At 21.9% G+C, this 15,065-nt stretch overlaps 3 protein-coding genes across 4 annotated transcripts in view; 1 reads left to right on the top strand and 2 right to left on the bottom strand.

Moving 5' to 3' along the window:
* Positions 1 to 1,813, top strand: part of LOC122851436 (neurocalcin homolog) — a 45,150-nt gene extending 43,337 nt beyond the window's left edge. The window contains exon 5 of the mRNA XM_044150649.1: positions 64 to 1,813. Coding sequence (XP_044006584.1) covers positions 64 to 264 — 201 coding nt within the window. The 3' untranslated portion in view covers positions 265 to 1,813. The remainder of the gene's footprint in view (positions 1 to 63) is intronic.
* Positions 1,801 to 5,812, bottom strand: LOC122851439 (flightin). Its single transcript, XM_044150654.1, has 3 exons — positions 5,630 to 5,812; positions 5,087 to 5,406; positions 1,801 to 5,021 (listed from the first exon to the last, which is right to left on the bottom strand). Exons 2-3 carry the CDS (start codon positions 5,359 to 5,361, stop codon positions 4,778 to 4,780), a joined length of 519 nt encoding a protein of 172 aa, XP_044006589.1. The 5' UTR covers positions 5,362 to 5,406; positions 5,630 to 5,812; the 3' UTR covers positions 1,801 to 4,777.
* Positions 5,813 to 6,725: 913 nt separating this feature from the next.
* Positions 6,726 to 9,855, bottom strand: LOC122851435. Of its 2 annotated transcripts, none has more exons than XM_044150648.1 (3): positions 9,571 to 9,855; positions 7,270 to 7,466; positions 6,726 to 7,178 (listed from the first exon to the last, which is right to left on the bottom strand). In XM_044150648.1, the coding sequence occupies exons 1-3, from the start codon at positions 9,749 to 9,751 to the stop codon at positions 6,741 to 6,743; spliced, it is 816 nt and encodes a 271-aa protein (XP_044006583.1). In that variant the 5' UTR covers positions 9,752 to 9,855; the 3' UTR covers positions 6,726 to 6,740. The 2 variants fall into 2 exon arrangements, with proteins under 2 accessions (XP_044006583.1, XP_044006582.1); XM_044150647.1 differs by lacking the exon at positions 6,726 to 7,178 and adding an exon at positions 7,542 to 8,574 and having other exon boundaries at positions 7,353 to 7,466.
* Positions 9,856 to 15,065: the final 5,210 nt, after the last annotated feature.

Here is a 15,065-nt window from a genome sequence, read left to right as displayed (position 1 = left end):
TATTAAAATATAAAAAAAACAATAATTGTATGTATAAATAATATTAATTTGTTTATTCAACAGGCGATTTATAAGATGGTTGGTACTGTTATGAAAATGCCAGAAGATGAATCAACACCTGAAAAAAGAACAGATAAAATATTTCGTCAAATGGATAAAAATAAAGATGGTAAATTATCACTTGAAGAATTTATTGAGGGTGCTAAAAGTGATCCGTCTATTGTGCGACTATTGCAGTGCGATCCAAGTGCACAGGCTCAGTGAATTATTTGGATTTATATTAAATATTTAATCCTAATAATATCGGGTCATTATTCAACAATATCATCACTTATTTTGTATATGAAAATGCCCAATCATTATAATCATTTTGTCATCAATAACACGAGTTTAAACTCAATTTAAAAATACAAAAAATAAAAATAAAAAAAACATTATTAATTAATTAACTTTAAAAAAAAGTAATTAATATATTATTAAGTTTTTAAAATGACGTAGATTATTATAGACTGACTTTGTGACTAGAGCAAGTTAACAAATAAATAAAATAGGTAAAAAAAAAAATAGATAAACGACAATTGATATTATTTTGCGACAAATTTTCATGTCATTTTACTTTTTTTTTTTTTGTTTAAAATGTGTATGATGATTATTAATGATTGGGTGTTTTTATTGGCCACATCGTCGACGAGGATTTTTGTTGATTGAATTTTGCCCTGATAATAATAAATTCAATGTCACTGAGCCCAGTGCACTTGCGCAGACCGCAAACTAGTCTGCAAGACTAGTCGTGTCGCTCCTTCGTTTTTTTTTTTTAATTTAAATTTTATAATTTTAAGTAAAATGACGAAATTAAATTATAAGATAATTTAATTTGTAAAAAAAAGAAAAACAAAACGTAAATCTGTAAAAGATTTATGGAAAAAACAGAAAAAAAACTAAATAATTCATGTGTTTTCGTACAATTATTTATAATTTACATGTTATTTGTGATTTTTTGTGTTTTTTTCTTTTTTTTTTCTTCACTGTCATATTTAGAATTTTTCATATATTATATTAGCTATTAGATTTATGTCATTGCACAAGTAAAAAATAATTATTTTTCATTAAAAAAGTTTTTTAAAAGCTATACTTTGATTTAATTTAAAAACAATTTGTTTGTTTTTTTATTATAAAAATATGAAAATCATGAGGGAATACTGGATGTGAGCTTGAATTGATTATTGGAAATACAAATAATTAATTCATACACCCACATTAATTACAAGAGTTATTGACTTTATTTTCGAGTGATATTGACAGGCGAAAAAAAAAAATTATTCAAGAGATCCAAGTTGTGTCAAATTCAGTATATATTTTAGTCATCAAAAATTAAATTATCATTGAAATATTAAACAGTAGATATTCTACATAAATTAGTATAAATATTTGTTTTTTTTTTTTTCTCGTGTGTAATATTTGTGTTGTGTTTAATTTTTTTTTTTTAAAAACTTATTATTAATTAATTAATTTAAAATTCCTGGAGTCCTCATCGACGATTTAAGGCACAAAAGCTCAAACTTATATACATAATTATCATATTAATAATTACTGTGTGTTGTGTTTTTGTATTAATATTTTATTTCCACTAGAAAAAATAGAAAAGAAAAAAAAAGAAAAGACATTTAAATTTTTCCTTTTTTTTTTTTCTTTTCTTTATATACTGGCAAATGAGTCTCAATGCTGGATGACGTAGAGTTAAAAAAAAAATGAGGTCAAGTAACCTCGTAATAAAAAAAAAAAAAAAGTTGAAAAATATTAAATCACTATTGCCCAAAAGTCGTTTTAGAAATTTATTTTTTTCGAATGAAAGTGACGATAAAATTGTGTGTGATTATGATTGATAATGTATGATGAGTGTGACAAAAAAAAATTAAGAAAAAAAACGATAAATAACAGCTTGAAAAAGAGTCAAAACAATTGGACAAAAAGGATTGAAGGCTATTTTGTAATTAAAATAACCATTGAGAAAATCATTGACGAGGCCAATATATGTTTGAAAAAAAAATTAATATATTCAATAATAATGTCAAGAGAAGTGATAATTAATTATCTTTAATTGTTCATTATCGATCTGAAAAAAAAAAATATATATATAATTAAAATAAAAATAGATTTGTTGAAAATTTTTTGAATTAACTTTTTTTTTTTTTTGATTGACATAATAATTAACAATAAATTAAAAATAAAATTTCAAAAATTACTAAGAAAAACTATTGATCTTTTAAATAATTCTTTCATCTTGTTGTTTAAATAAATTTTTCAAAAATAAAATATAAAATTTCTTGACTAAAAAGTATCAATTTTATGAAAAAAAAAAAAATATAATAAAAATGTAATTTGTCTTTATTACACCAAGTGGTATTCAAATATTGCAGTTTGAATTTAATAAAATATAAAATTTAAATAAATAAATATTCAAAGCAATAACAATGATTAAATAACAAAAGAAAAAAAAAAAAGAAAAATACAAATGAAATATAATTGACAATTAAATCAAACGATATTATTTTTTTTGTTTTTTAAAATATTTTAGACTTGTTGTTTATGTCTGACAAATAGAAGAGACGATGATTCATATTGTACAGTGATTTGGTTAATTGAATCAGTCTGATGGTGTGCATTGTTGAGAGACAAAATATATCCACATCGATTGAGTGGTTTGGTAAACATTGTCAACAGGAAGTGAAAAGCTCTCTACCATTCGAAGGCTCGTGACCACATTTCCAATAATATTAATATCACGAAAATACCAAACTTAACAATGCCTATCAATAAAACATGTTCAACTAATAATAATTATTTTCCAATTATAATACATGTTACAAATATATTTAAAATTATTATTCAAAGATTTAACAAAATATATATTATTGCATGTAATGATAAAAGAGCAAATAGAAATGAATATTAATCGATTTATTATATTAGTGACCTTTTTATCCTCAGGAATGATTAAAAGAAAAAAAAAAAAAACAAAAAACAAATATATATTACAATTTCATTTAATTAAAAAGAAAAATGATTAAATTAAATTAAATAACAATTTTAGAAACTTTTTATATAACATAATGTTTATAAAAAATAAAAATAAAAAAATACTCTTGATGAGTTTTGCCTCTTGTTGTCCATGATAATTCTTCTAAATGTTTTTTTTTTTTTTCTTTCTTTCTCATGCTAAAATAACAATAAATAAAATTGAAGATTATAAAAAAATAATAAATTTAAAAAAATTAAAAGGTTGTGATAAGGTTCAAAAATTGTGTGGCAGTTTTATTTTAATTTTATTTTTCATTCAGAATGACTGATGCTTTTACTGTTCAAGCTTTGATACGATAAAAATTGTAATTTGATTTTTTAGAAATAAATTAAAATGCTTGAAACAATTAAATGAAAATTCATTGTTTCATGCAGCAGATGATGAAAAAATTAAAAAGATAAAATAGTGTTATTTTAATTAATTTAATAAAAATAATACGCTTATTCGTAGACGTCGCGATTCAACGAAATTTTAACAATTTTTCTCGACTCAATTATAACAAGTTACTATATACTATCTTTCAAATTATTATATTAAAAAATAATACTATCATATTGAAATGAATCTTTAACAATGTGTTATTTATTAACTCATAAATTTGTCATTGTTTATTTATTTCTTTGATCTTTGAATGCTTTTAAATAACCACTCTAAAGTTGAGCTCAATCCTTTCACAGTTAAATTAATAATTTAAATAAATATGTTATATGTGTGCGAGTCAATTTTTTGTGATTGAATGTGCTACAAAAATGTATAAAATTAAACGGCGTAATAATCAGTTAATTGTTAAAAATAAAAAATAAATAATAAAATTTAAAAAACAAAAAAAATTTCAATTATTATAGCAAGTGTGAATTTTAAAAAAGTTATAACAATAATTCAAAGCCTCTTGTTTGTTTAAAATTAGATTTTTTTTTTTTTGGTAAATAATAATGAATAATATAATTAAATGTTCAGTCGTGCCTATGCAAATAAATAAATTAAATAAACTGCATTGTCGATTTTTCTCTGTGTTATATAAAAAAATAAATAAAGAATTGTTTGTTATTTTTTCTTTTTGGCTCGTTCAATCAGGTCAAGAGTTACAAATAAATGTCATTGCAAATTTAATCAAATTATGTGGTCATCTTCAGCATTATATTTAATCTTCAAAATAAAAAAAATCTATAAATAAATATTATTTATTTAAATCGACACAGTGTATTTGTTGTTGATAATTTTTTCAAATAATCAAGATAATAAAAGTCAAAATTATATCTTACTTTGTGACTTGAAAAATAAATAAAATTATACAAAATATTTTAAAGTATGACTAAAAAATCATAATATTATTCACAATTGTTTATTATGAATAACAAAAAAATCTAATAAAAAAAAAAAAAAACGAATTTGTGTTACATTAAAATATTGACATAGATATTCGTTTAAAATATGACTTTATTTTTATTCAATTTAAATTAATTATTAATTTTTTTTATTATGATAAATTTACATTTTTATTTTCAGCATCAATATCAATATAAATACTCAATTATTATTATTTTTTGATTAATTTTTACCAACATTACATTTAATTATAATGCAAATGAAATTACAAGTTTTTTTTTTTGTTTAAATACATCAACGTATATATTGTTAACATGAAAGAAAAAAAATAAATAGCAATAAATAATAAATAAATAATAAATAATAAATTATTTAAAGTATTTTTTGATATTTTAAACTGTAGTATGCACGAGTATGATAGCTGTAATATCTTGGCTCTGGTTTGTATTCATTCATCAATCTCACATCAGCAATTTGTTTAACACTTCTATTTGTATTTTTATGATCATAAAGTTTAAACATTCTTTCAGACCATTCTTCAGCATTTGGTCGATCACGGCTAATTCCACGATTACGTTTGTTGAGATAATCAATGACATCATTGTAATAAAATTGTCTGTAAAATTAAATTTACAAATTTAAAAAATTTCCATCATATAAATATTTTCAAAGATCGATTACCTGTAATTCCATAGATATTGATAATTTAAAAACAATGGCTTAACCCAATGAAGTGTATATTCTGGTTTTGGTGCTTTAGCAAAAATTGAATAATCCAGCTTTGGTCTTGGTGGTTGTTTTGGATTTTTTGTACCACCTGGTGTTGTTGTACCAGATGAACGTCCTGATAATGGTTGAGAACCAGCTACTGGTGTACGTGCACGACTTGATGGTTGACTTGGTTTTGTCTCTTCCACATCACCAAGATCCCAAGCTGGTGCATCATCATCAGCCATTTTTTACAATTATTTTTTTTTAATAAATTTTAATTTATTATTATCCTGCAACACATGTAATTAAAATACACAAATTTATTTGAAAATTATACTCAAATTATCTTATGCAACTTCACTTAAGCTTTCTATTTATTTTTCTCAATCACACCACTTGCATAATCCTCATTAAAACCAAATTGAAAAATAAAATAAATAACAATTAATTAATTAATTAAAACAAATATAATAGCTAATTTTTATTATCACTCGCGCACAAATTTTTTATTACCTGTAATTAATAATATCTTTTGTTGTTTAATTGAAAATAATGAAATTTATTTTAACGAGGACAGATCTCTCTTGAAAAAAAATCCACCCTCGACTACTTATGACCCCGGTTAAACTATCGCTTTTATTTGTTGCTTAGTTTTATGTTTAACGTCTTTGACCCAGTGTCTCTTGTTTAACATGGTACCCAAAAAGTGGGAGATAAAAAAAAAAATAGTCACCCTGGCACAATGATTGAATTAAAAAAAAAAAAAAAACAATTATCTTGCCACATTAGAATTGTCGCAAACAATTTCAATTCGTCAATTCATTTATTCCCCTTCTCATCAAATTAACAGGATTTTTTTTTTTTCATCTAGCATTTTGTTGTTTCTTTTTTTTGAATTTTTTTTAAATAATTGCATTGCCATTGGATTGTCTATTTCTACATAACACGTAAATAATAGTCATGTATTTGGGCTGATTAACAGTCAAGATGATAATTTAATTATTCTGAATAATTTAGCATAAATCATGAATATCCATGTGACAATATTTGATAATTTTCAAATATACCCGCTGAAAAATCTTGATAAATTTATGAATTTTAAATATAGTTTGACATGATATTTGATGGTAATATTTATCTAGAATATTGTGGATCAAATTGATGGGTCAGGGAGAGATTATTGCCATTTGACAGTGACTATTGATAGACATTTCGTAACACCATTCTATTCATTACGAAATTTTAATCACAATTTGACACATTAATCTGATTTCAATATACCAGCAACAAACTCAGGGGCAATTACATTTAACTTATTTTTTTTATTACCCCTTCCATTGTCAAAGTTAGCTTAAATAAAAAATTAATAGTCAATCAACAATCAGAGTCTTCAGGAACTTTGTTTTATCAACTTCTACATGAGGATTATCATTTTTAAATAAATAAATAAATAAATAAAATAATTGAATAATTTTATAAGACAGGTTTTATTATTATCAATGATTTAATATAATTTTTTTGTTTGACAAATTGTTTTTTTTTTTTAAAAAAAAGGTGAGATTTAATAGCAATTATAAATGATGATTATAATATAATTTATTTTTGTTTTTATTTATTGTTTTATTTACAATGAAACTAACTTTTTTTTTTTTAATGCTGAACGTTTTTTAGTGCGACGTTTTTCAGTTGATGATGATTTTATTTTATCATTTATAATCATTGGTGTACCATCAATATTTATTGGTGCTTCATTTCTTATTCTAGCTTTAGTCATTTCACCAATCATTTTTGGCATTTCATTATCAAGCTCAACAAATGTACACCATTTCATCATTGGTGTTTTTATTTTACCCTCAACATCTGGATTTTCTTGTATTAATGATAATTTTTTTAATTTTCTTGCTTTTTCAAGACGTTCAACTAAATTTTTTGGTTCAATTTCTGGCTCTTCTTGATTATCAAATTTTTTAGCATGTTTTTCAAATGCTTTATTTGATGTTTCTAGGCTACTTTTAGCTCTATTTATTTCAGCTCCAATGTCAATCATGTCAAACATTCTATCCTGTTGATAAAAAAGAAAAATATATATGATTAAACAATAATTAAATGCTTAAGATCTTTATTTATATATTTGTATTTATTATTTTAAAAACCTGAATGTCTCGTCGTTTACGACGTAATTCAGCTAAATCTTCTTCAAATGCATTAGCAGCTCTCTCTTTAAATTTACGTTGTGATGATACAAAATCATCCTCAATATTATCATCAGGTATTGCACGACCAAGACCATTAAAAACATATTCCAAATCATCTTCTGCATCAATTTTTGCTTCACCTAAATTTCTTGATCCTAAAATACCATCATCATCATCATACTAAATAACTAAAATTTTTTTCAAAAATAATTAACATGAAATAAACATACCCAAAGATTATCTTCATATAAACATGCAAATGCTAGGATTCCACATGGTAAAATTTACAAATAAACAATTTATACAATTAACAAAAAAAAAATTACATCATATAAGGTATATTTTATTTATTTTCTGATTATACGATAGGATAAAAATAATACACATGGGATTGAAGGAACGTTTCATTGACAAATGTATATATTTTTATTAATTTATCTATTTTTTTTTTGAATTATTTTCAAGTTATGAAAGAAGATCGAAAGAAAGATGAGATAATATTGAGAGTGATAGATTAAAGTAATAGTAAAGATAGAGAAAGAAAAAAATGAATGTAATTTTATCATTATGGTAAAGATGATAAAATAAATAATTAAAATATCTAAAATGTAACATGTTTTTCACTTTTAGATACTTTTTTAGTTGTTATTATTTCTTGTAATGTATCATTTCCATTTGATGAATGTTCATTGACAAATGCACGTAATGCAGCACTTCTACGTTCACGTTTAGCTTGTCTATCAGCAATTTCTTCCATTTCATTTTCTAAATTTTCTAATCTAACTTTAGTTTGTTTAGCTCTATTTGCAGCACTTGATGTTAAATTTTTTTCAATATCTGGCAATTTAGTCCATCTTGTCATAGCAGCATTTCTTTCATCATCATTATCACTTAAAAATTTTGTACGACGTTTATATGCAGCATCAGCTTCTTCAAATGATGTTTTAGCATCAATAAATTTATCATCATAATTACGTTCAATACTTTTACGTAATTCATCTGAATTTTTAGTATCATATGATAAACTTGCTGCGTGTGCTTTAAATTTACGTGTTGTTGATGATACTTCACTTGCAAAATCATCAGCTAAATTACGACGATTTGTACGTTGACCACGTATATCATAAACCATTTCTTCATCTTCATCATGCAAACCACTTGATGATCCAAGGTGGGATTGGATGCGGGGTCTAGGTGTATCAAATTCGAGGTCAAGGTCACGTGCAGAGGAACTCGTACGGGGTCCTGATAAGTCACGGCTTCCTGTAAACCGATCATCAACATCTACATGTACACATTTATTTAACTATATACAATATTTTTACAATTATTTTCTCTATGCTTTGTAAATTTTTTATAATAATCCTAGCTAATTTATTTGAAAATTATTTCTCAATCATTCTTTCGATCTTTTATATTTTTTTTTTTTTTTTAAATATATTTATTATATTTTTTTGTCGTTGTTTTTTCTTAAAAAATGGAAAAATAAATGTTTAATTTATTACGAAAAAAAAAATCTATATAATTGGAAAATAAAATATTGTAAAGGGAAATTTGTGTAAATTTGTTTTGTTTTTTTTTTTTTCAATTTTATAATTTTCATGTGGTTAAAAAAAATCCATAGGATTTAATTACTTTTTATTAAACATTGGAAAAAGAGAAAAAAATTAATTAAATTGATACAATTATTATCGACAATAACATTGATTTAATAAATATTATAATTTTATTTATTTATTTATCAAAAATGTATTTAATTTTAGCTAATTTTTGACGAAAAAAAAAATTAATTAAATAAACAAAACTAGACTGCAGGATGTTGGACACTGTGTGATTTGAAAAAAAAATTCACAAATAAAATAAAAACGACAATGAAAAAGATGACAGAAAAATAATTTAAAATACAAAAACAAAAAAAAAACAGAAAAAAATAGATTAATTACATTTGACAGTGAAAAAAAAAATAAAATATCATGCCAATTTTCAATTATTTAAATAATAAAAAATAAAATAAACAAATATCGTGCGTGGGTGATAAAAATGAAACACGTAAATATATTTTTGAAAATATTAAAAAAAAAATATTTACGTAAGTTTTTTTTTATTTCATTTTTGTTTGATAATTTAATGAGGAAAATTTGATGAAGAAAATGTAAAAGAAAGATGGGGGATGCAGGCTAGGATTATCATAAAATAAATAATATTAAAAATTTCGACAATAATATTAAAACCATTTTGGAAAACGACTGAAGATGTTACCGATGTCACTACGTCTTGCTGCAATTTCATCAGCAAATGAATTTCTTGGCTCCGAAAATAATGGACGTGAACTGTATTTTCTATCAAGATGATCAACCATTGGCTTGTAGTATGACTCTCCTTTGTCATAATTACATCCATAAACACGTGTACGTGGTCTGCTCAATATTGGTCGAGACATTTTAATCAAGTTATCTTTTTATTTTACTTGTGTAAAATAATTTTTTTCCACAACAATCTTTTGATTATTTACAAAAGATTTTTTTTAGCTTTGATTTTGTTATCTGTAAATTGATAAAAATAATAATTTTATTATTTATATTAATGCAGATATTTATTGGGATTAAAAAAACTAATTTTTTGTATTATTTTATGGCTTCATTTTATAAGTCGAAACGAGATGAGACTAAAGAAAACTGGAACGCAACGATCTTGTTGAATTTAAAATAGAACACATCTAATTTGGTGTCCGTGAAACCTCGTGCTCAGAATTTCTACATTATACATATAAAAATACTGTTTTATTTTCTTTTATTTATAATTTTTCAAAATTTAAATAAATTAAAAAAAAAAAAATTCTTCATTTCAATTTAATATATTTTTAAACTAATTTTATTTTTAAATTTTCACGAAAAATTTCAAAATTAATGTCATCTGGAATAACCGTTAAAATCCAGTGACCTTGTAATAGAATAATATTAAAAAAATTAAAAACTTGTGTCCCATAATTTGAGCCAAAAAAATAAACAAAAAAATTTAAATTTTAAATTAAATTAAATATATGAAAATAAACATTGACAAAATGATTTGCCAAAAAAAAAAAATTAATTGTAATAAGTATAAAAGTGGCACAATAAAATATAATAATGATAAATTTATTTAGAGTCAATTATTCATTTACCCTGGCACAATATTTCATCGAGCAAATAATTTTATAAAATAATTCACATACCACAATTAAAAAAAAAAAATTTATGACTATTTTAAAATCACTTTGTAAAAAAAAAGACAATATATCATTTATCTGAATTAATTATTAATAGTCATTGTAATTGTTTAAATTTGTGTTTAAAAAAATTTTATATATATATTTATTGTTAGGAAATAAGACATCTGTTAGAATAGAATATTACGCAACATGGCAAATGTATTTTTTAGAATACCAAAGACAAAACAAGTTTAATGTGAGTGTAGCCAGATTTGGTAAGCCAAAATTAAAGCTTTAAATTAACGATATCGATTACAATATTTTATTTTTTACAATTAATTTTAATTATATCAATTAAATAATAATTTAATTTATTTCATTTTGTAATTTATTATCGTGTAAATTATTTGCAAACATATAAATTATTCAAAAAAAAAATATATATAAATATTTATCGAGGAAAAAAAAGTAAATAAATAATCAATCAATTGTAGGAAATTATTAATTGTTAATTTAATTATTTGTTATTAATTATTGACAATTACAAATTTCATTATTTTCATGAATCAAGCTTTTTTTTTTTCAAATTAAATTAACAATTAATTAGTCCAATTTTGTTAACAAATTTTTAGTCAAATTAAAAATTGAATTATTAATTATTACACGTTGTTCATTGTTGTGTAATTAGCCAATGTATTGTTGGTTTATTTTTTTTTTTAAATCTAAAAACAATAGTTTATAATTTTTTTGTTTTTTTTTGCAAACACCTATTGAGACAGCTCATTTTAGAGGTGTTTTTTTGTGTTTTTTAAAATTTTATTTATTTATAATGTAAATAATAATTGCTTGCCTCGTTCCAGTATATATTATGATGTGATGTCGACGGAAGTACCAGCACGACTCACACTAAAATCTAAAAGCTCGTATTTAATTTCCCACTTTTACTGTGTTTTACCCCTTCCAATTAATTCACTCCCATTATTTTTCCGCGTCAAAATTATACTATTATCACTAAAATGACAATAATATTAAAATAAAAAAAAAATTTATAAATATATTTAATTTTGAATGACAAAAATTCAGAGAAAATAAAATTTAAAAAAATTAATACTTGTCAATTTTTATGCGGCTTTTTTTAGTTTTTAAAAATTTTTTTTAAATCCAGGTCTATCATTCAAATATTATTTTTAGAAAATTAATTTAATAAATATTATCGAGTTTGTTGAACTCTTTTATTTTAGTTGAATATAAAATTTCCAGTTTATAAATTGTTTGTAATATTTAAAATGGAAAATTTTTATTTTGTTTTATTATTTGTTTTTGTTGAAAAAATATAATGGGATAATGTTCTGTTAGTTTGCTTTTTTAAAAACAATTTAATATTGAAATGATTGTTTTGAAAAATATATTCAAGATTGATAAATATTTAAAGTTAAAAAATGTAACCCTCATTTTGTTTTAATAATAAGTATTAAGTAGATCTCGACGACAGAAGCCCAGTTACTTTTAGAATTTTAAAGTTTCTTGAATAGTCATTTGGCATATATAAACAGTACAATAATGACCAGTAAAAAAGATTTATTATTGTATATTTCACGACTTTGAAACTGAATAAAACAATCACTAATATTTCAGGTAATAGATAATTATTTATACTAGAAAATAAAAAATATTTAAAAAACTTGATAATCTTGCAATTATGATTTATTTTTTATTCAAATATATATAAAATAATTCATTGATGAAATGAATTCTAATATATAATATAACTAAAATTGTATCAATTTTATTGAATTGTTTCATTGGCTGATTCGTTGCCAATTTTCTTTTTTTTATTTGTTTATTCATGTTTTACAATATAAAGTTTATTAATCATTTGAGTTTATTTCATTTTTATTTGGCATTTATAATATAATTTCTGAGAAGAATATTAAAATTAATAATACATATATCTATAAATAGAAATTATTGATTATAACTTATAATTTCCCACACGTCTTTTGATTTTCAATATTTTTTTTACAATAAATATTTATTGCACAGAACAAAAAACCCATTATGCGGGCGATAGAGTTTTTCAATGCGCTAGTACGAAGTCTCTATGTTACTTAGTTCGTAAGTTATGAGCTTTTTTTTTTTTTCGCCGATGAATTCAATACTGCGGCTGAGCATATGGCTCCTAGCCTCTGTGAAAATTATGAAAATTTGTGAATATATAAAGCAAAACTTCCAGAATTCTATCCATATTTTAAATTTCCAATCGAAACGTTTGAACGTTTAACTTACCAAAATGTCTGTCACAATATTAAAAAATTATACGGCCATGAAAAACCTGCGTCAATTATTCAATCAATCATCTGTGAAATAGAAACTATTTAAAGATAATTAGTTTGAGGATTAGCAACGCAATATCGAATTGAAAAATGACAAAAAATCGACAAATCAACAAAAAGAAATAAAATCATCTAGCTTTGTTCTTTTATCTGCTTGATTCGAAATTAATCTAGAAAAAAATATCATTTTCGTACTTGTTTTATTGTAAACTAAAAAAAAATTCAATATTGATACATTTAATAACAAATGAAATAGATCTTATAATAATTATAAAATATATTTAAATAATTTTATTACCCTATTGTTATAATTTTTTTTTCTTTAATAATAAAACCCACGTTAAATTTTTCATGCAAAAAAAAAAAGCTAATAATTAAAATTATTTGCTTACAACTTCTAGTTTTTATCAAAGATCATTTTTTTTTTTTTCATGCAGTATTTGTAATATTATTATTTTATCTCACACATTTTTCATAACTCGTTTCTTACGTTATTTTTTTTTTTCAGACTATCTTTCTCACAGCTCTCATCTTTCACATTTATAAAAAAAAAAAAAAAACAAAAAACAAACAATCAAACAACTAAACAATACCATTAAATTAAAAAAATTATCCTTATTTTTTTATGAATAATAATAATTATTATAATCAATTATTTAAATTGTATTAGATAAACATAATTTCAAATTATGAATTTTCATGTTCAATGCTATTTCGTTCATTTTTATTTGCCCATGTGTCCGCATACACATAAAAATATTTGATCTACTTATAAAATAAAATAAAATAAAATAATAAACTAATATATTTAAAGTCAAAATAATAATAACATGATAATTATAATTATTATTTAAAAAATAAAATTAAAAAAAGAAGAAGCTCGTGATAAATCTTATGAAATTATTAATTTTACCCTGCTTCAATGAAGCTTTGGCAAATGTCCAGCAAAAATAAAATTAAAAACTTCAAGAAAATTAAATTTTTTTTTTAATTATATTTTATTAGTATAGATATTGCCATTAAATAATAAATTGAAAAATGAATATCTTCATTGAAGCAGTACGTGTCTATCACAGCATGGCATTGTTTGTGTTGTCAAGTGCTTATTTTTTTTTTTAAATTATTTTTCAAAGCATCATTGATCGAGCTTTTTGACAAGAAAAAAAAAATTAAATAATATATATTTATTAAATTATAAATTAAATAAAAATTCATGATTTTTTTAATAAAAAAAAAAACACTGTCTGATTAGCAAGTTGATTTATTATTATTTTTTTTTACCCCTTATTGATAGTTTTTTATTTTTTTTTATTACGTATTTTATTTATGGTCAATAACAACTAGTAAAAACATATGATTATTGTTTTTTTTTTAATAATTCAATTAACGAAATTGGCGGATAAATTAACATGGAAATAATTGACGAAATATATATGTTTTTTTTTTTTTGTTTTATTTTAGTTTCAATTAATTGGTTTATCACTGTCAACGGATATAATAATGATTTAAATGATTGTTGATTAGAAACATAACAATTAAAATATAAATAACGTAAGAAAATGTACGAAAATTATTTATAATGTAATCAAACAAAATTCATTAAAATAAATGAACAAAAAAAAATTATTTTCATGCTCTTTTAATTATTTAAAAATGATAATATTTATTTAAAAAATTATTTCGCGTAAATGATGAATATTTATCATCAAATTTTTGTATAGAAATTATTTTTATCTTGTCACAATTTTTTTTTTCATTTTCGTATTTTTTTTTTTTCTTCAAGCAATTTTCTTCATTCAATATCATCCTCGAAATATAAAATCAATTTATTTATCTTTTATTATTTTCAAAAATAATAATAATAATAATAACATAACATTAATATTTAAATTTTTACAACCAAATGATTGAAGTTATTAATTTTTCAAATATTTAAAAAAAAAATCTCAAAGAATTTTTTAACATTATTTTTATAATAAAAATTTCAAATGTCAATTTTTTTTTTTTTAAATAAACAATTGACAATAGCGACTTCAAAAATTTAATAATAAAATTTTGTTGTTTTTTTTTTTTTTTAAATATCATTTATAAAATAGAAATTTTCACACACAGCGTATACTTTTATCTAAAAAAAAGTTAATAATTTTCTTGAAGAAATTAAAATTCTCTTATAATTTGTTCTTTTAATATTTTTTTTTTTTGCTTTCTTATATAAGGCCTTTTATAATTTTTCA

The sequence above is a fragment of the Aphidius gifuensis genome, linkage group LG3, assembly GCF_014905175.1.
Source record: "Aphidius gifuensis isolate YNYX2018 linkage group LG3, ASM1490517v1, whole genome shotgun sequence".
Taxonomy (NCBI): domain Eukaryota; kingdom Metazoa; phylum Arthropoda; class Insecta; order Hymenoptera; family Braconidae; genus Aphidius; species Aphidius gifuensis.
Note: the sequence above shows the minus strand (reverse complement) of the source record. Positions and strands in the feature narration are given on the sequence as shown.

What these genes read in the sequence shown, in the direction of transcription:
- LOC122851435 (XM_044150647.1), bottom strand. Translation starts at nt 9,751, where the DNA reads ATGTCTCGACCAATATTGAGCAGACCACGTACACGTGTTTATGGATGT. An exon ending in AGCAAGACGTAGTGACATCG is followed by an intron (nt 8,575 to 9,570) that starts GTAACATCTTCA and finishes ATCGGTTTACAG; the next exon opens with GAAGCCGTGACTTATCAGGA.
- LOC122851439 (XM_044150654.1), bottom strand. Translation starts at nt 5,361, where the DNA reads ATGGCTGATGATGATGCACCAGCTTGGGATCTTGGTGATGTGGAAGAG. An exon ending in CAATATCTATGGAATTACAG is followed by an intron (nt 5,022 to 5,086) that starts GTAATCGATCTT and finishes TTAATTTTACAG; the next exon opens with ACAATTTTATTACAATGATG.